Source organism: Acipenser ruthenus, chromosome 6 (genome assembly GCF_902713425.1).
Source record: "Acipenser ruthenus chromosome 6, fAciRut3.2 maternal haplotype, whole genome shotgun sequence".
Classification (NCBI taxonomy): Eukaryota; Metazoa; Chordata; class Actinopteri; order Acipenseriformes; family Acipenseridae; genus Acipenser; species Acipenser ruthenus.
The window spans coordinates 57,548,367-57,569,275 of NC_081194.1; the positions used below are offsets into that span (position 1 = coordinate 57,548,367).

General features: G+C 43.4%; 1 protein-coding gene across 3 annotated transcripts in view; it reads left to right on the top strand.

The window, feature by feature from the left end:
* LOC117410795 (leucine-rich repeat and fibronectin type-III domain-containing protein 2-like) overlaps nt 1-20,099 on the top strand; it is a 170,283-nt gene extending 150,184 nt beyond the window's left edge. For 2 of the 3 annotated variants that reach the window (XM_034017619.3, XM_034017618.3), the window contains 2 exons: nt 6,763-8,158; nt 17,779-20,099. In XM_034017619.3, coding sequence (XP_033873510.3) covers nt 6,783-8,158; nt 17,779-18,700 — 2,298 coding nt within the window. In that variant the 5' untranslated portion in view covers nt 6,763-6,782 and the 3' untranslated portion in view covers nt 18,701-20,099. The remainder of the gene's footprint in view (nt 1-6,762; nt 8,159-17,778) is intronic. The other variant, XR_009328922.1, reaches the window with a different exon arrangement.
* The last annotated feature ends 810 nt before the right edge of the window (nt 20,100-20,909 follow it).

Genomic DNA, 20,909 nt, shown 5'->3' on the forward strand with positions numbered 1-20,909 from the left:
CAGAATTGCATGGATTGCAAATTTCAAGTACCTTTTTCAAGTGCATTTATTTGCATACCTGTCAACATTGAGTTTTCAAAATAAGGGAGCTTTTGTAAACTGAAATCTAGTGGCCTGAAATTAAGTGAATACCTACATAGACAAAGGCATACAACTATTCCATTGTATTACTGAATGATAGACTGTGATACAGTATTCCTTCTAATTGCTTTTAAAAAGGAAACATATCAGAAAAACAGAAAAACAACCATGACATGCTTCACAATCACAATCTCTCTTGGCCCCTATGATTCTTAGGTCCCTATGATTCTTTGGCACCTGCTTTATAACAAGATCATAAACTATGTTATTCATTACACTGTACATATGTGGTGGATCACTAATACCACTGTCAGTAAAATTTCATTGTCAACTATCTTTAATTTTAAATGCACACACTATTGTTGTATATAAACACATCTATCTGAATTTCTGAAGCAATTTGATGCTGAAATAGTAATAGAAACACCTTTCTACTACATATTTGCTGAACTAGTCACAACATGTAAAGGTCTCTGCATATGTAAGTTTCTTGATCTCCATTTCAACTTTGGAAACGAAAGACTGAGCACTGGTTTTCACTGTCTTTTTGGTTTATGTGATCTCTCGTTCTTACCACAAACATCATTCTTGCTCCCATGTCCCACCGCTAAAATCAGTCCTGCATAGTTTACAGAAAATATGGCTTTTCCCAACGTTGCTTAGGATTATGTGAGAAAATGTTGTTGTCCAAGAAGCTTGAAATTTGCATCAATACTGATTGCACGTGAAGCCATCGTAGATGGTCAAGTATGTGAGCTTGCCTCACGCACTGAATGCATGCCTGCCACAGGGCTCCCCTGGGTCCCTAAACCTAATAGGTAAGTAACCACAGACAGTACATGACTTTTGCAGAAATGAAAGGTTTGCTGACATAAAGGTGTTTAATAGTAGAGTTTTGAGCAAAATACAGGAGAAAATTTGCCCTGGGAGTTGTCCATGAGAAGTGTTCGAAAAACGTGACAGTCCCGAATAAGGGAGAGTTGACAGGTCTGTATTTGTGTTGCTAGCCATTTCAATATTTCAGATTAATAAATTACAAACTTAAAATGTAAACCATTTCTTAGTATTTACTCCCCTCTGTCAATAACTTATAAAAACATGAACCCATATGTATTCCTTCCTGTTACCAGTGACAATAACACTCAATTCAATAAATTTAAATTATCAGATCATGTACTATATTACTATTGTTGCTAAGAAAAAAAGTCAATTTAATACATAAAATAACCTTGGCATTTTTTTACAATGTCAGTGACTATAACAAGCTATTCAATAAATTGCGAAGAATATCATTACCATCTGCACGCACGGTATGTGGGGTGGACTAAAAAAACAGTTTTAATCAATTACTATTGCGGTGATGGGTATTCTACATTTCCATTGTCAAGTAAGTTGTCTCTGGCTAGGGTTGAGTTATCGCAAATAAACAATGCAATATGCACTGCCTCAACAACAATAAATTGTATCTTAAACTTTAAAGGAGAGTAAATTGTCATTATTTTATTTTTATTTATTTATTTATTCATTTATTTATTAAATTTAGTCGTTACCAATGATTTTTACCCAGTTTTCTCCCCAATTTAGAATCGCCAATTTAATCCCGGTTCACCGCCGCAACCCCCCGGCGACTCGGGAAACAGAGGCTGAAACACGCGTCCTCTGAAACGTGTTCCTACCAAGCCATCATTTTTTACACTGCGGATCCACAGCAAAGCCATCAGACCTATAGTGCCGGAGGACAACACAAATCTGAATGGCTCCACTGCAGACCAGCAGGCGCCCTATCAGCCACAGGGGTTGCTGGTGTGCGGTGAACCGTGGATTGCCCTGCCGACCTAAGCCCTCCCTACCCGGGCGCCGCTCTGCCAATTGGCAGAGCGCTGCCCCCTGGGAAGCCCCGGTCACGGTCAGCAATGACATAGCCTGGATTTGAACCTGCCATCTCCAGGCTATAGGGTGTATCCTGCACTCCACGCGGAGCGCCTTTATTGGATGCGCCATTCGGGAGCTCCAATTGTCATTATTTTAGAAAAAAAATATTGCTGCATTATTAATTCCTTGCAAAGACTCACCTTTTCCTCTGCTCACACACGTATTTTCCTCTGTATCACACTACGTAATTGTGCTGTCCTGCCTGCCTGCAGCCACCACGCTTTGGGCACCCTTGATCTACTGTTTTTCAAACTTTTTAGGCCCCGTACCCCCTTCCAAATAATGTAGTCTACTGCATAACCCCATCTGATTTAGGGACATAATTAGGGGTCTACCTAATTTGTGGTTACTGCGAAATTCATATATTTTAGGGGCCAATGCATACTGGACTAGTATAGAGAGAAAAATAAAAGAAACCTAATTTAAATGAACTACTGCACACTGCAAGTGATGCAAACTACGTATCTTAATTCTGTAGATGGGTGGGGGGGGGGGGGGGTGAACCGTCCTTAGACAAATAACATTAAAAAAAAATACTCCAAAGTGGTTAACTTTCTTGTTTTTTGACAACAATGTTTTAATCAGCCTATATAACAGTGCGTCTGTACTGGCTTTTCTGTGACCTGTACTGTACAGTAGGAGGTGGGATAAAGTCAGTGTTGCATTGTTATTTTGGTCAATTAGGTTGCTAAAATCTAGTTTTCAGCATTGGAGGTAAAATACCAAAAATGGATGACAAAGCAAAAAAAGCAAAGTATATTTTGGCTGAGGATCGTGTCAAGACATTTCCCAAAGAAACTTTACATGCAGATGGAGGTAAATAGTTTTGCACATCTTGAAAATACGATCGATCGCTATTTAGCTTCAGAATCACACATCAAACGAGAGGCTGCGAAACAGAACGTAAAACAAATAATAGCTTTCAGAAAACAAACTTGAATGTCAGAGCAGACAAAAAGTATTCCTGTCGGTTATAGCCAAGTTAAATCAGTACTGCGGGTACGATCCAGCACAGCCACCTCGTTTAAACAGCCTGCTGCTTACTTTAATGAAAAAACACATCAAAGGATTGCAAGTAACGATAACAGTCGTGTCGCTCCAGCACCAGTGCAGAACAAGTGAGTGATTTCACTGTCTTGGGTGGACCAGCTGCCTGCTCAGCTCAATAATACAGTTATTTAAAAACGTAAAGGTAGACAAAACACTGAACTGATTAAACTACTAACACTGAACATTTAAACTCCAGAGAGTAAACGTACCTAATAAATACAACACATTTTTAAAAGAAGCACCATAATATAATGACAATCTTTGAGTTTCTTTTTTTTTAGCCCACAGACTGCAGTCACCACTGCCTTGCTATTTAAATATGTAAGATAGCCATGAGTGCGCTCAACGCTCACTCACTGTCAGCAGCAAGCTGTATTCATAGAGTTAACCTCGCCCAACAGAAAGGAAACGTACAACAGTACGGCTGAGGTTTTATTTTACAGGAGATTCAACATTGTTGATTTGATTTCTAAGTCACAAAGTACTACAACATGGTAAAAAAAACTGCGTTGACGAGAGCTTGCGTACCCCCAGGGGTACGCGTACCCCAGTTTAAAAACCATTGATCTACAGAATTGTCTGGGTTAAAGCAACTTGCCTCACATCTGCTGTGCATTTTATTCAGTTGCCTACTATGTATGTTGTACTGTACATCTTGTAGTTATAATAATGATGTTGCTTTCCTAATTTCAAAACTAGGCCCTAAAACCTTTGGAAATATGTGTTCCAAGTCAGCAACAAGCTCATGAATATCACAGCTGTGCTTTGGTTATTTTTCATGTCCTGTTATTTTAAGTTTTGACAACTGAGAGCCTGATAGTGATTATTTTGTGGAACCGATTAAACTTTTTCCTCTCTTTCCCTCCTCCTCCCCCTCCTCTGATCTCTCTATCTCTGTTCCTCTGGAATCTACCACACTCTCTCCCTCTTCCTCCGCTAAGAACCTTGGAGTCACCCTGGACCCCTGCCTCTCTTATTCCCAGCACATCTCCACTCTGGCACGCACTTGCCGATTCTTCCTGAGCAACATCCGAAGAATCCGACCCTTCCTCACCAACTATGCTACCCAGCTCCTGGTCCAGGCCCTGGTACTCTCCCGCCTAGACTACTGCAACTCCCTCCTGGCTGGCCTCCCTGCATCCGCCACCCGTCCGCTCCAGCTCATCCAGAACTCTGCTGCCCGCCTGGTGTTCTCTCTGCCTCGCTTCGCCCACACTACTCCACTACTCCGCTCGCTCCACTGGCTCCCGATCACCGCTCGCATCCAGTTCAAGACTCTTGTACTAGCCTACAGATGCCTTGACCAGTCTGCACCCAGCTACCTCCAGACCCTCATCTCTCCCTACACCCCCACTCAACCTCTCCGCTCCGCCTGCACTAGAAGACTAGCTCTACCACCGCTACGCTCCCCTGCCTCCAAAGCCCGCTCCTTCTCCACCCTTGCTCCGCAGTGGTGGAATGACCTTCCTACAGATGTCAGGACTGCCCAGTCCCTGACCACATTCCGGCGCCTCCTTAAGACCCACCTCTTCAAAGAGCACCTGTAGAACTCCTCTGTTTGTATCCTGGGACACTATCACCCTTCATGTAAATGTGCTTTATTTTGCTCTTATTTTAGCCCCCTATTTTACTGCATTTAAACCTGTACTTCAGAATACTGTAATCTGCCAAGTTTTTAACCTGTAGTACTTTGTATTTAATCACATCCTGATGTAACTATCACTATTTAATCATATCCTGATGTAACTATCACTATTACCTGCTGTATTATTGAATTGTGGTTTGTCCAACTTGTACTTTGCTTGAACAAAAGTTATTGTATTTCTTGCTCTTATTGTATTACTTGTATTGTAACGCTTGAAATGTATTTGCTTACGATTGTAAGTCGCCCTGGATAAGGGCGTCTGCTAAGAAATAAATAATAATAATAACAATAAATAATAATAATAATAATAACCCTGTCACAGATGGCTGAGTGTAATGGCTGTTGAGGTTTGCAAGGTAGTCTCCCTCTGGCAATGGAGGCAGGAGCAGAGGGTAGTCTCCCTCTGGCGGTGGAGGCGGGAGCAACGGGTAGTCTCCCTCTGGCGGTGGGGGCGGGAGCAGCGGGTAGTCTCACTCTGGTGGTGGAGGTAGGAGCGGGTAGTCTCCTTTTGGCGGTGGAGGCAGGAGCAATGGGTAGTCCTCTGGTGGTGGAGGCGGTAGCAGCGGGTAGTCTCCCTCGGTCGCTGGAGACTGGTGCGGCTCTCCCTCAGGAGCCTGTGGTTGCTCACCCTCCCCCCTCTTGGGCTCTGGACACTCTGCCCCAACGTGGGGCTCATCCCAATGGTGCTGGAGACAGTGGGGCTTCTCCATCACATCCCCGGGGATGATTGGTCTTCCCTTTCTTCCTCTTTTGGGCAAGTGGCTGAAGGGGTGCCTTAAAGTGGCAGTATATGGTGGAGTGCCTGGGCTCGGCACAGGCGAGGCACCATGGAAGCGCTTCCTCCTTTTGGGCAGGTGACTGAGGTTGAATTTCTTCCCTGGAGAGGTGGTGGCATTTTTAAGAAACACAAAACCATACATTTAAATAATAATAATAATAATAATAATAATAATAATAATAATAATAATAATAAACATAGGGGTGGGATGTATCCTGTCACAAACCCCTATATAAATAACACAGCCCACAAATGTAGACATATTATTTTTCCTAATATTGTGCAAGATCTGAATATAGAATAGGCATTTTAAGAGGTGGTTGTTTAACAATGCCGGGCACTATTCCTAAAGCCCTGTAGTTATAGCTTGCATTTATACAAAACAGTATCTCACTGTTGCCAGTCAGTTTCTGTCATGTTAGTCAAAACAATAGATTATGTCCAACTTCCCTGAAGCATTTAAAAGTAGTAATTATTAACCCTCATAAGGACACGTCAGAAAACGGACTTTCCTGGTAAATAAAACAACATATAACTAACAACTGATGTAAATGAATGAATGAAAATGTATATATCAACACTTCATTTTGCTTTTCTTTTATGTCTCGCCATCGTTTGATATAATGTGTTGTTTATGCTATGCAAAAATGGATAAGATGCCCAATGCGCACAGCTGTCTCCAGGCAAGTGAAGGACGCTGTAGTTTATTCTAGGAACATGTCATCCGGGCATGTGAGATATCATTGGAAAGCCCCAAGCCATTTTTGGGTTACAGGCACTTGAACACAGGTACCGATTTGGCACTGGAGCACTGAATGAGAGGGTGGTATAAAGTATGCATACAGGCATGCCTGACATCAATGGAAAGCTCAATGCCTGCACTTTTAAATTATGTTAGGTTAAAGGCAATATTGAAAAGCAAAAGACACAGTCTAGTGAATCACATGACACATCACGTGACCACACAAAATGTAATACATTTTTTTATTTTACTGTATTAGTGTGAATATAAGTGGATGCCTCTGTGCACAAAACATTTAAGAGAATTAAACCTTAAGTGATGCTCATCGACCGGTTTTGTAAGATCTCTGTAGACCATCATACAGTATATCTTTCCAAATATACTATGCATCCTACATTGTGAAACTCCCATTGAAGCCAAACAGTGAAAATGTTGTGAATTGTAATATCATAGTTTAATCAAAATGTTCAAGGTATTGGACGTAGAAATTACTAAAGTGTGATGAGTATTCGTGTTTCTTTTTCTCCATGGCAGGTCCCAGTGCATGATCCACCATGGACAAAGTGCTCTGCAGCCTCCTGATTCTCGGAACAGCAGCGGTGATGGTCCACGCGTGTCCTAAATACTGTGTCTGCCAGAACCTGTCCGAGTCGCTGGGCACACTTTGTCCTTCCAAGGGCCTCCTCTTTGTGCCTCTGGACATCGATCGCAGGACTGTGGAGCTCCGCTTGGGTGGCAACTACATCATCAGAATCACCCAGCAGGACTTTGCCAACATGACAGGGTTGGTAGACCTGACATTGTCCCGAAACACAATCAGCTCCATCCAACCCTTCTCCTTTGTTGACCTTGAGACCCTGCGATCCCTTCACCTGGACACCAACCGGCTAACAGAGATAGGGGCAGATGCCTTGAGGGGACTGGTCAACCTGCAGCACCTGATTCTCAACAACAATCAGCTGAGCCGCATCTCAGACGAAGCCTTTGAGGACTGCCTGTTCACCTTGGAGGATCTGGACCTCTCGTACAACAACCTCCAAAGTGTCCCATGGGAATCCATCCGCAAGATGGTGAACCTGCATCAGCTCAGCTTGGACCACAACCTCATTGACTACATAGCAGAAGGTACCTTCACTGACCTCCAAAAGCTGGCCAGGTTGGACCTGACCTCCAACCGGCTGCAGAAGCTGCCCCCTGATCCCATCTTTGCTCGTTCACAGGACAACATTGTGCTCACAACCCCCTATGCCCCTCTCTTGACTCTCAGCATTGGGGGGAACCCTTTGCATTGTAACTGTGAGCTTCTGTGGCTCAGGAGACTAGACCGGGAGGATGACATGGAGACCTGTGCTTCCCCTCCAAGCCTCAAGGGCCGGTACTTCTGGTACGTGAAGGAGGAGGAGTTTGTGTGTGAGCCGCCCCTAATCACCCAGCACACCCACAAGCTCCTGGTGCTGGAAGGCCAGACAGCAAGCCTCAAGTGCAAAGCCATAGGAGATCCACCACCAGTCATCCACTGGGTGGCTCCCGATGACAGACTGATCGGTAACTCCTCCAGGGCTGTAGTCTATGACAATGGCACTTTGGACATCATGATCACTACCTCCAAGGACTACGGCACCTTCACCTGCATCGCTGCCAATGCCGCAGGGGAATCCACCACCTCCATTGAGCTCTCCATCATCCAGCTACCCCACCTCAGCAATGGTACTGGACGAACCTCACAGCCCAAGTCCAGGCTTTCGGACATCACCAGCTCAACCAAGACCAACAGGGGCGAGGCCAAGAGCCCGTTGGAGAGGGTGGTGTCCGTGTCAGAGGTGACGTCAGTCTCCGCCTTGGTCAACTGGTCAGTCAGCAAAGCAGCGCCCAAGGTTAAGATGTACCAGCTCCAATACAATTGCTCCGATGATGAGGTCTTAATTTACAGGTAAATTGGCAAGTCGGCTGTCTTGAAAAATGATTTGATGCAATACAACACAATGCAGTTTCTATAGTTTAAAACATTAGGTTACTTACCATAACCCTGGTTCCCTGAAAGAGAAGATGACCACCAACCAATACTTTTGGGATATGCCTGCCTTAGGTAGGTATTCGCTGAGCATTTTATATCAAAGCTGCCGATAGGCCACTCCGTGGTATGGTGTCCTCGGTCCTGTCTGCCGAGTAGTCGCTCCGCGGAGCTCACTTTCTCTTTTGCATCAAACCCACGAATGCGAGTGATGCAACCTCGCAAGATTTGATTGTCATCTACTCTTTCAGGTAACCAGGTTTACGGTAAGAAACCTAACGTTCCCTTTCAATTCGAAGACGACCACCAACCAATACTTTTGTGAAAGTACACCGGAGTCGTTGCGAGGGAGTGTGAGCGGACAGCATACAAGGGACGCCTCACTACCGCCAACTAGTATTGGTGGTGCACGCGTGCACCCAGAAGGACCCTTGTGCCTGATGAAGGTGTAGAGGGATCTACCAAATTGATGCGGTAGAACCTGGTGAATGTATGCGGAGTAGCCCAGCTAGCCACAGTACAAATGTCAGTCAATGATGTGCCTCGAAAGAGCACCCATGACGTGACCACCCCTCTGGTAGAATGTGCAGCCACCCTCCCCAGTGGGGGTAGGCTGGCCTCATTATAAGCAGTCGATACTGTGTCCACAATCCAGTGGGCCAGTCGCTGTTTCGAGAGGGCTTGCCCTAGGGTCCTTTCACCATAGCAAACAAAGAGCTGGTCAGACTGACGCAGCACCTTCATCCTATCCATATACTCTCTCAATGCCCTCACCGTGCAGAGAGAATTCAGTTTCCTATCCTCCTCCGAACCAAAGGGAAAGCCTTTAATTCTACTGACTGGTTCAAGTGGAAAGCCGTAATCATCTTGGGTAGGAATGCAGGGTTCGTGCATAACGATAGCCAATAAAGTGATGGCCAATAAAACGGCTGTCTTCATAGAGAGATATTTCAGCTCTATGGAATGTATAGACTCAAACGAAGCCTTAGTAAGAGCCTCCAATACCACGTCTAAACCCCACTCAGGGAGGGCGTCCCTTCTAGGGGGACGCAGTTGCTGAGCAGTCTTTAGAAACCGGGTCACCAGCATATGGGCTTCCGGGGAAACTGAGTCTATAGGGACATGACATGCAGATATAACTACCAGGTACACTTTCAGTGTAGAGGGGGACCTGCCCACCTCTAGCAGATTTTGCAGAAACTGTTGAATGGCCATGCACCATTTCTGAAAATACCTCCATTTATAAGCTTATAGTACTCTTGTGGAGGATGCCGTAATGTTCTGCAGTGTACTAACTACCGCATCTGCAAGCCCTAAGGCGGAAAGACGGTCCCGTTAAGGGGTCAAACCCACAGCTGAAGGGTGCCTTGTGCCTGACTGAGGAGATCCATGTGCAGCGGGATCTCCCAGGGCTGGCCCTGCAGCAGCTGGCAAAGGTTTGAACCAGATTTTCCTGTGCCATCTGGGGGTCACCATAAGAACTGTCACTTTCTCTCTTCTGACCTTTTCCAGAAAGGCAGGGAGCAGTGGTATTGGCAGGAAAGCATACAAAAGCACTTTGGGCCATTCGTTGGCTAGGGTGTCTACGACTAATGGACCTCCGCAACTGTGAAGGGAGAACCACAGGAGGCAATGAGTCATCTCTGCAGAGGCAAAGAGATTCACCTCGGTTTCCCAGAAGCGATCCCAAATTCACTGCACCACCTGAGGGTGGTCGCCATTCTGACGGGTGAGCACTGTCCCTCGAGAGGAGGTCCACCGCCCAGTTCACCACTCCAGGAAGGTAAATAACCCGGAGGGACAATAAATGCTTCTCTGCCCAGATCAGAAGCTGAAAGGCTATGCGGTGTAACCCCGGGGACCGAAGCCCACCCTGGTGGTTCACATACGCCACTACTGACATGTTGTCATGCAAGGTGCACTGCTCGGATCTCCAGCGTGTTTATGTGCAGGGATGTCCAGCGGCCGGTCCAGGACCTACTGACTCCTCTGCCTGCCCAGACCGCACCCCAACCCAGGTTGGATGCGTCTGTCATCACCACTTGACAGCTGTGTATCACCCCCATCACTATACCTTCGTGTAGGTGGGGGGTTTGTCTCCACCAGCGTAGGGCTTCCCAGCATGAGCGAGACACCATCTGTCTTGCTTGGGGTGTAAGTGAAAGGCATTGAGCCACGCTTGAATGCGGCGCATATGCAGTAACCAACCCCAGTTGTATAGCCAATGAGGCTACGGCCATCAGACCCAATAGTTTTTGACACAACAGTACTGCACTGTGGACCCCTGTTGAAACAGGGCCAGTCAGTTTTGAATAGCCTCTACTCTGTCGTCCAACAGATAAGCTTGCATGGTGAGGGAATCCAGCCGGAGACCGAAGAAGACCGTACCTTGCAACAGTATTAATTGACTCTTAGCCTCATTGAGAGTGAGACCCAGTCTCGCTAGATGGTTTGTCACTGTCGCCACGTGGGCCACTGCTCCTTCCTGCAACTGGAAACAGATTAACCAGTCGTCTAGGTAGTTCAACACCCTGCTCCCTTGCAGCCGCAAGGGAGCTAGGATTGCAACCACGCACTTCGAAAATGTGCAGGGGACTAAGGAGAGGCTGAAAGGCAGCAGGGAAAACTCGAATACCCTCCCCTGAAAGGTGAAGCGGAGATATTTCCTGTGCGCTGGACGGATAGGAACGTAAAAATATGCGTCCTTCAAGTCCACTGTTGCAAACCAATCGCCCGGCTGGACAGATTGGAAGATGTAGTGATTCGTGACCATCTGGAACCTCCTCTCCTTCAAGAACCCATTGAGATATCTCAGGGCCTTTTTTTGGCACCAGAAAGTATCTCAAGTAGAACCCCTCTCTTAAGAGGTGTGTTCAATGAGACGGATGGCCTGTTCGAGAAGCAGTTTCTCTATTTTTCGCCACAGCTTGCGTCCTGAACACGGAGCAGCACATCCCATCAGGGCTGACATGAAGCTCAAAAATTGAGGTGTGCTAGCTTCCGAGGGAGAGGGTGGCAGCTGAGCCTGCGTGCAGGGGATGGGCTCTGGGACAGTTGGAGGAGTGGAGGAACTGGGTCTCCTAGGGCCTCAGACAGCTCGGTCATAGGGGACGAACATTCAATCCCCATGGCCCTGTTAAGTCTTCTGCGAAGCACCTGGGGCTGGAAAGCTGCACAGATGTCGCAGGGGCATGTTTGCATGGAATCAAGACATTGCACCTGGGGTATAACCCTGGCACTGCACATCGTCTTGCACTTAGTGTAAGGACGGGGGCGCCTAAGCACTGCATGTACCGATGTACCAAAGCACCGAGGGTACCGCATGTATCAAGCACCGACTGTGCCGAATGTCTTGTGTAATGATTATCGCATGCACCAAGTATGGTGTGCACTGCGTGCGCTGTGCACCGAGGTGCTATGTGCACCGAGGCACCACAGCACCGTGTGAACTGATCACCATGCGCGCCGAACACCTTGCACAGCGCATGCACCGAGCACCGTGTGCAGCGAATGCACTGTGTGCACCAAGCACTGAAGCGCTATGTGCACTAAGGCACCGAACGCCATGCGCAATAAGTACCATGTGCACCGAGTGTCCCGGGCACCGAGGTGCAAAGTGCGGCAAGCGCACCGAGCACCGCGTGCACAAACTGCACCATGTGTCCCAAGCACAGAGGTGCTATGTGCAACGAGGCACAGAAACGGCGTGTGCACTAAGCACCGTGCACACCGAGTGCCGTGCGCACTGGGTACACTATGCACACAGAGGCACCGATGCACCGAGCGTTGTGCGCACTGAGCACCAAGGCGCCATGTAAGCCGAGGCACCGAAGCACTGTGAGCACCAAGCACCAAGTGCACCAAGCTCACCAAGCACCGTGTGCACTGAGTGCACCGAGGCGCTCTGCGTACACCGAGCATTGTGTGCACCGAGCACCATGTGCACCAAGGCACCGAGGTACCGAAGCACCAGGGGCAGCTAATGCAGTGGTGCCTACCCAACCACATGTAGTCAGCCACCTAGTCAGCACGCAGCATGCACCAGGGGAGACACACAGGCTGAAGCTACAGCGGGGGAGAGCTCAGTTAGTTTGTAAAAAGAACAGAGCATAAGGGAGAACACACTTTTTTACTTTTTTTTTGAAGGCTCAAAGCACTGAGGTGGGCAGGCCAAGGCAGCCGACAAGGTCTACTTGACAGCGGGGCAGGCTAAAACACAGCCCCGATGGAGGAACACATGGCTGATTTATTTATTTATTTTTTTGCCCAAGCTGCGCGAACAACAGTTGGCAGAGTCACTCAATGACAGGGCGGCAAGCCGAACCCCGGCGGAGGAACAGTGTTTTCCTTGAAGGTGTAGGTTAAAAGTACAACACACACACACACACACATCCCTAATACTGCACAGGCAGTCACACTCATACGATGGTCAGCCAAGAAAAGACGGGCTGCAACACAAGCAAAGCAGACCATAAGAAGAAGGAAAAAGACACTCAAAATGGAGCCTCCGATTCCACGAGAGTAGAAAGCCGGCCCTCAGCACAAATGCAAGGGAATTGCAGTCGACTCAGAAGAGCTCTTTTCGAAAAACACACTCTGGTTAGTGACACAGAAGCATACCTTACCGTAGGTGAGAGGCAAAATAGGAAGTGAGCTCCGCGGAACGACTACTTATTCCCTCGGCAGGTGTGACAGAGGATGTCATTCCATGGAGGGGCCTGTCGGCAGCTTTGACATAAAATGCTCAGCGAATACCTACCTAAGGCAGGGTTATCCCAAAAGTATTGGTTGGTGGTCGTCTTCAAATTGAAAGGGAATAGCTGATTAATTTTAGCAAATAATGAGGGTTTCTGTTGATAGAGCCCAAGCTGAATAATAGCATAGCTGTACTGTCTTTTTAAGGAGTAGAAAAAAGACTGCAGTAGAGTACCTGAGGGAGCAGATGGGAGGATCATTTTCCAGCAAATTATTAAAGTAATACAGTCAGGTTACTATCCTAATCCAATATGCATCTGCTAGTCCATTTTGTCGATTTAAATTATTATTTTAAATTATACCGTTTGTGAGACAGACAGACACAGAGCTAAATCTAATATGATAAATGACTAAGTTTCAAATTTAAAATACAGAGATGGATAGGACCAGTCAAATAATTCCTGCCTTTGGGCCACGTTAGCAAAAAACCCTGTGTGCGCAACCTGACCCTCCACAATGTAGTAATCTATTTTAATAACCATCTTTCTGACAGTCTGTAAAAAAGATTTGGAATGAGACTGGGGTCGGTTTTCTCCTGTGTCTGGGATTCAATCAGTTTACTACTTTTCAATCAGTTACTACTTTTTTCTGAATGATGTGGTTTTCATATAGACCCCTTTTTGCAGTAAGAACAAAGTGAGTAGTGTGTAAAATAAAGTAACCTACATGCTATATCCTCTTAGAAATGGGTAGTAGATTAGCCTCCATGATACTACCTGCGGGTGTCACAAAAGTACCCTAAAAGTCACCTTAAATTGGGAACTTTCTTTCTTACATATGCTCAACAACTGCACTTACCAAATCATTTTGTAGAGGTGTGCAGGATTTGGATTCCAAAACGGATGTAGGCACAAGTTTTTTACACAACTCAGGTTTTTGGTCCAGACCACTCCCAGATTGACCCATCCTTCTCATTTTTCAAATCCAAATTTTGCACGCAACTAGCAGTTTGTGTTAATAGGATCTTTACTTATTTTTGCATTACAATACAATGGCAACCACAATGGAAATGGAAAACTAACCGATGAGGCATTCACATTGAAATTAATTACACAATTAAATACATGCAATTACTTCATGATATAGCTATACAGAGCTGAGCATTTTTTTTACTGTACAGATTTCATTCATATCTCACCCTATTTTCTACCTCAAAAAATGCCCTGTGCCATACAGTGCAATTAGCCACACAGATGACCTTCCTCTCGTCCTCAAGTCTCAAATTGCTTTTAATTTACTGTGTGTTCCTAGGAGTACAGTAGGCTACATTTGTCCTGATTCAAAAATAGCATTTATTTAAATTGAAGTGAACAAGTGCCAGTTAATTAATTTTCTTCAGTTTGAACGAATGTCAATTAACTTTTATTAGGGACATATTACAAAGTTTGGAGTCTGTTAACAACTGCCTCATATTCATATTTATTAAGTGCCCATTAAAGCATAATAACCAATTAATACTGTATATCTTTAATTAACTGTCCCTGACTGCCACAATATGTTTGTTAAATGTTATATTAAAGGGCAAATTCAAAGCAGAAAAGTGTCTGCAACATTCACATTTTGAAGATGAGATGCATTAGGTTTTAGCCAGTTTTCAGATGTCAAGATGTTTTCGACTCAATTTAATGGTTCTATTCACTCAACATGTCAAATTGTTTTTCTGTAGAAAAAAAAAAATGACCTGTTGCAATTGCCATTAGTACCTTAATGGGAAGGACATCCAGAAGATGGGAATGCTTTTTGATTCTTAGGAAAAATTGGTCAATTAACATTTCTAAATAGGGGTGGGGACAGAACAAAAGTGGAGGGAGAGGGCATAAAAGATGGGTTGACTGAAAGGAAAGAAAAACAGAAAAAATAATACAGGTAAAAAGAAAATCTAAAGTGTACCATGTTCTCTTTTAAGCCTTGAACAATAAAAAAAGCTGCAGTAACCATAGACATATAAATATTACATACCAAAGAGTGTGTAAGAAAAGACCAATATCCTTCTACAGTACCATAGTATTACTATTGATATGTTCACTATTTAGTACATATAATTGTCAAAAAGGTATGTCAACAAAGTTTGGAAAACATCTTTTGAAATATAAAAAGGAATGAAGGGGAGAGGAGAAGGATTAAAGCAAACATAGTTAATGGGGTGGAAGGGGAGAATCATAATAGCAGAGGAAAAGAGGAAAAGGGCAGGGAGTGAGAAATACTAGTGTGGGAGTAAAAGATGTACTGTATTCTGCACAAAATAAGATGCATAGGCAGGTTTGATTTACAAGGCAGACTAAAGCCAGGTGGACAGATTCAGAATATAAATAGCACAAACAAATAGATGGCACAAATAAAAAAAAAAAGATTTATAGAAATGTCTGCTTAAAAAGAAAATCTACAATAGGAAAAAAACAGGGAGACAGAGGTGGAAAAAGAGTCATCTGAAGAGAGAGAGAAGAAATAGAGATATGTCGGGGGAGGGTCACAGATTTTCATAACATTTTTAAATTATATTTCATTTTTTGTAGTAGCTACCTCCTTCATCTACCCATGTTCAGAAACTTTTTGTACAGAGATGACACATTTAAGAGACACTGTTCTCAGTACTAGAAAGAGAATCCCAACTGACCACTTAGCTCTTATCTCCTTTTTAAAACCAGCAGCCATTTAAGGATCAGACAATTTATTCCACTGAGATGATGTAATGCTCCATTAACTGTGTTTTGCGTATTCACTTTTTGTACAAGTCATACAAAATTCAGCTGTCAGTTTTTAAAGATGGCAATGTATTTGTACAGTTGAAAAAAAAAGCCAGTTAAAACCAGCTGCAGTCAGCTCCATCCATGGGAAAGAAAAAGTCCAGGCGTGGCTAGCTAGTGGCGTGGCACAGCAAAACATGGTGTGATGTGACACAGTGACTTAAAACATGCAAGACAAACAAAGAGGATAGACAACAAGTCCTGCGATGATGCAAATTGCTGGGTCATTACAATATGTACAAGTTTTCCTACAAAACCGTAGCTTCAGCAATTCTGATTAAACTGAACTAAAATACCAGCATTTAGGTTAATGATATAAAAATGATCCAGTCAAAATATTTAGTACAGTACATTTTCAAAATACTGGTAGTATATCTACAATAAGCTGCCTTACTTGCCTGCATTTCCCACTTATAAAGATGTTATAATAATAATAATAATAATAATAATAATAATAATAATAGGAGAATCCATATTCCATAGAGAAGCTGCAAGGCTTTCGCCAGTAGTTGTCTTTTTTTAACAAATTCGTGGAAGTAACAGTTTTGTTTTTCTTTTTAATGTTTTCGTACTTTTAAAACAAATCTTGCTCAGTAACTTAGACAAGTGTGATGTTGTCAGTAGCCTGCAGCAATAACACAGCTACGCTATTTAATACATATTTTGGTACAAATGTCACTTTTTGTCCCCTTGGTAAGTTACCCATGATACTGCTTAAGACTAGTGTACAATAAATTGCATTTTATTGCTAAGGTACAGAAAAGCAATCAGCTATCCAATGAGATAAGAAAAAGTAAGTGTTAAGAGCTTCGTTATTTATTTATGTATTCATTGTAAAGGGTATTTTTGTATTTGTTGTAGCTTCAGTATTATTTATAACCTTGCTTATAAAAACTACTTCACTATAAAGCAGTTTTTATGAGTCAAATGGCAATAATTTGAAACATTGAATAAATGGTGTCCCGTCAAAGAAAAAAAAAAAAAAAAAAAAAACACTAAACCCCTCGTACTGACTGCTTTTCTTCCTATTTGGTCAAAGAAGTTTGCCAATAGGATTGCTTGGTACGGCCTTCAGTTATAGTAGAAAGTTGGCCGAGGTTACCTCACAAACGCGATTTTCACTGCTTAAGTCTCATAAGCATAATGTACGATTTCCGGACATGTTTCCGTGCAAAAAACTTCCGTTTTTGGTAAAGTGTATGGCTTTTTAGTGTGCAAAGGCGATGTACTCTCCCTTTGAAGTCGTACAATGTTTCAGACATGCATTTCATATAGTGCGTGGTATGTGCGTGACTAATCATTTCAGAGTGGTCTCAAAAGGGTAATACTAGTAATTGTTGCTAGCAAAATAATTCCATAAATCGCAACATTGTGCAAGTTGCTGTACCTTATTCTCTATGGGATACTGTATCTGTTGCACCTCAGTAGTGTCTTCTGGTTTAAAGCATGCTGCTGGCTAAAAGCATGTCGGTCAATATGGGAAGCAGATGGTTGGCTAATGACAGGAAAAAAGCCATTGAAGGGGTGGTAACAAGCAAGTACAACTCAAATTGAAAACAAGGCTGGCAAACCAGATACCAGATATCATATATAAAAACAAAGTACATGTTTACTATAACATGTGTTTCTTTCAAAACTGCAGGAAATAAAGAATAGAAGTGAACAGGTTAGGTTTATGAAATTATTTTGTTAGTTTCAATCATCTTTATCACAGAATATACTATACACTCGCTTCTTATTGTTTTTATTTGTATGAGAATGTTCTATGCCAGTCAAGGTGATGTGATGGGATTCTGTGAAATGACACATTTGCGATTGTGATGGCCTTTGTGCTCTCTGGTAACACACTTGCAAGAGGCTTGCAGTGGAAGAAATGCTTGCTAACCTTGAGAATCATGCATCCTGATTAATATTTGTCCACTCATTGAGTGTGCTATTATTATTATTATCAACCGCATAAAAGAAAAATAGACTGTGATTTTGATGTGTGTGCTAACTGCTGTTTATTGTTGTGGGTTTTTTTTTACTTTTTTTTTAAAGGATGATTCCGGCAGAAAGCAAAGCCTTCCTGGTGAACAATCTGGTGTCTGGAGTTCAGTATGACCTGTGTGTCCTGGCCATATGGGATGATACAGCCACCACTCTGACGGCCACCAATGTGGTGGGGTGTGCCACGTTCATTACCAGAGAGGACTACCAGCAGTGCCAGTCTCTAGACAGCCAGTTCCTGAGCGGAACCATGATCCTGATCATTGGAGGGATCATCGTGGCCACCCTGCTTGTTTTCATCGTCATCCTGATGGTCCGGTATAAAGCGAGCAGCAGCACTAATTCTGGGAAGTTACCAAATGTCAGTAACACTTACTCGCAGACTAACGGGGACCATAATGTCCAAAGTGGGGTGTTGTCTCAAGTGAAGCCCAAAGTGGTTGTGCGGGACGAGCTAAAAGAGTTTAACTGTGGCTCTTTGCACAGCAGCTTGTCCTCGTCCTCTAGCTCGCTGGTCAGCAGAGGCTGTGACGACTACAGCCTCCACAGTGACAGGAGCACCCTCTCCAACAAGTGGAGACCTGTTTCTAGATCCCAGCACAACTTGGACCACCTTTTGGGGGCGTTCACCTCTCTAGAACTGAGGGGTCAGAGGCGAGAGGATGTTCCGACCGATTCTAAGAACACTCTGGCCCTGCACTCCGACAAGGAGCCCCTGCTGGGCCATGGGGAGTCCAAGCTCAGAAGTCTTCTCACATTACCTTTGGAGAGTAAGCCCAAGAGGAGCCACTCCTTCGACATGGGGGACTTTGTCACCACCCAGTGCTGCAGCTATCCCAAAAAGATCACAAACATCTGGACTAAGAGGAGCCTCTCGGTCAATGGGATGCTCCTGCAGTGTGATGAGGATGACCTGGCAGGCAGCAAGGTCAACTACGGGAGCTCCGAATGGGTCATGGAAAGCACTGTTTAATGCTCAATCGATGGGTCTTCTGGTCAAATCAATAAGTGCAAATAAAAAGTGGGACAGACTGGCACCCTACACCTGTACTGCATGAAGATCATCAGTGTGTGACACCTGTTGACCTCCGTTCCTTTACAATTGTTTTTTAATCACATTGCATTGACTTCCGGGAGGCCTTGCACAGGCAGAATCAAGTGCTCATGTTAGGAAACAAAGAAAGATGTGGTATGATACTAAGGAGCATAGGGTGACCAAACATTGTGCTGGTTATACATTTTTGAAATGCCTGCAAAACATAGTCCTGATGTAAATCTATTTCCAGAGAAGTCACATTTTGGTCGAGGGGTAGTTTTGAGTGGCATTGGTTAAGGAAGGGAATGCACATGACTCTACCAATAAATTTGGATTGCAACAAAGAAAATCCTAAAATGAAATCGGATGCAGATTGGGGTGATTCAGGGAATTGAGGGAACTCACAACTGAATGTGCAGTATAAATACAAAAAATATATTTTTTCCTGCAAAAAGAAACTACGTTGAAATGGATTTCCAAGCCATGCTTTCCTGTGAATAAGGTCCATTGGTGGCTGCAAAGTATTTAGTAGGGGTCTGGATATGTGGATTTCCCATATTGAAATTGTAAGAAGAATGAAAACCAATTGTAGACGTATACCTGCCCCCTTAAAGACCATTTATGTTGATCTAAAGTTGTGGGTACTTTCCTCCTTTTCTTATTGTTTGCTGGAATGATGATCGTAGATGATGCACTCCTCTAATCCCAAAGGTATTCGAATGAATTTGAAATGCATTCTGAGTCAACCAAATTCTTTAATGATAGTTTCTGGAAAACGCATCCTTGCAAATTCTTCCATCAACCAAAATCCAGTTAGACACATAAATATGTATGTATGTATTTATTTATTTATTATTTATTTATTATTAAGATCCTTGGAATCACAGACACTGAGCTCAAACGTTGGTATTGAGCATGGCACACTACATGAATGGCACACATGAAAGTTATGTTTCAAGGACATTGTAAAACTAATGTAGTATAGCTACACTATAATGAACACTTGTCAGATATCTGTTAAAAAGAACAATGAAACTGACACTAGTAAACATGTTGTCAGTTATCAGCTAATCCGATTAAACCCTTTTTCTTAACAGGACTGTTCTTATTGTTTACAGTCTTCTGTATTTCTCCAGAGAAGCACAAATATGCTCCAGAAATCTTCAATCAACAATCAACACCCTTAATGATAGCCTCTGTGCTTCTCTGAATTTGTTACATTGCGTTCCATTTACTTTTTTTGAATGTATTTATTTATTTTGGTTAATTGGCTGTAATGTTCTGTATATTCCATATTGTACAATAATTAAGTATGATGAGAAACTGTACAGTAGTATTTCTTTCTGTTTGGGGAGGGAGGGTGGGGGTACTAAATTGTATTGTCACATGAACATGTATTTGATCCTGCAGTCACATTTTTCACCTTGAGTTGTAGAAAATAATTTTCTGTGGTTAAAACTTTATTTTGCTGCAAAACGATAAACATCAAGAATTCTAAAAAAAAAAAAAAAAAAAAAAAATGTGTGTGCAAATTATTTCATAACTTTTCAAAGTGCACTGGCAGTCTACAGTACTGTAGCCCATATGCCATTTTTGGCAGTGTTGTGAGGAGTGTTGTGACAACTATCTGTGCAGTACAGTATGTTTTACCCAAACTCTAGTCTTTTAGCCTGGCGTACCATATCTTAGTTGCACTTGGTGGGATGTGATTACATCTTCAGATTAGTGAAGGGATTTTCACAGATCAAGACTCTTTAATTTAAAATGCTCTCACAATCCACCTCAGCACTGTCCTTATTAAAAAATCAAGGTACTGTTCCAGCCTAAAATAAAACATTAGTTCATAATCTTCAGAAAAGATGCTTACACTAGCACTATATCAATGTAATCTGAAAGAGGATGCCACTGGATGCCTGCTTGTCTTCTTGCATAACATCGAAACATTTTCTGTTGTGGGGAGCTACGGTATGCTAATGTAACATTTATTTTCCAGGGTTCTATTTTTGAGCAATAAGATCTGTCAATATATACCTATCCCATTCGTGTTAGGGGTTACCAGGAGTAGATCTGCTCTCTGGAAACATGGCATACACAGCCATGTAGTGGATACACCCTTATAAATTGATATTTTTGCATTGTATTTTTG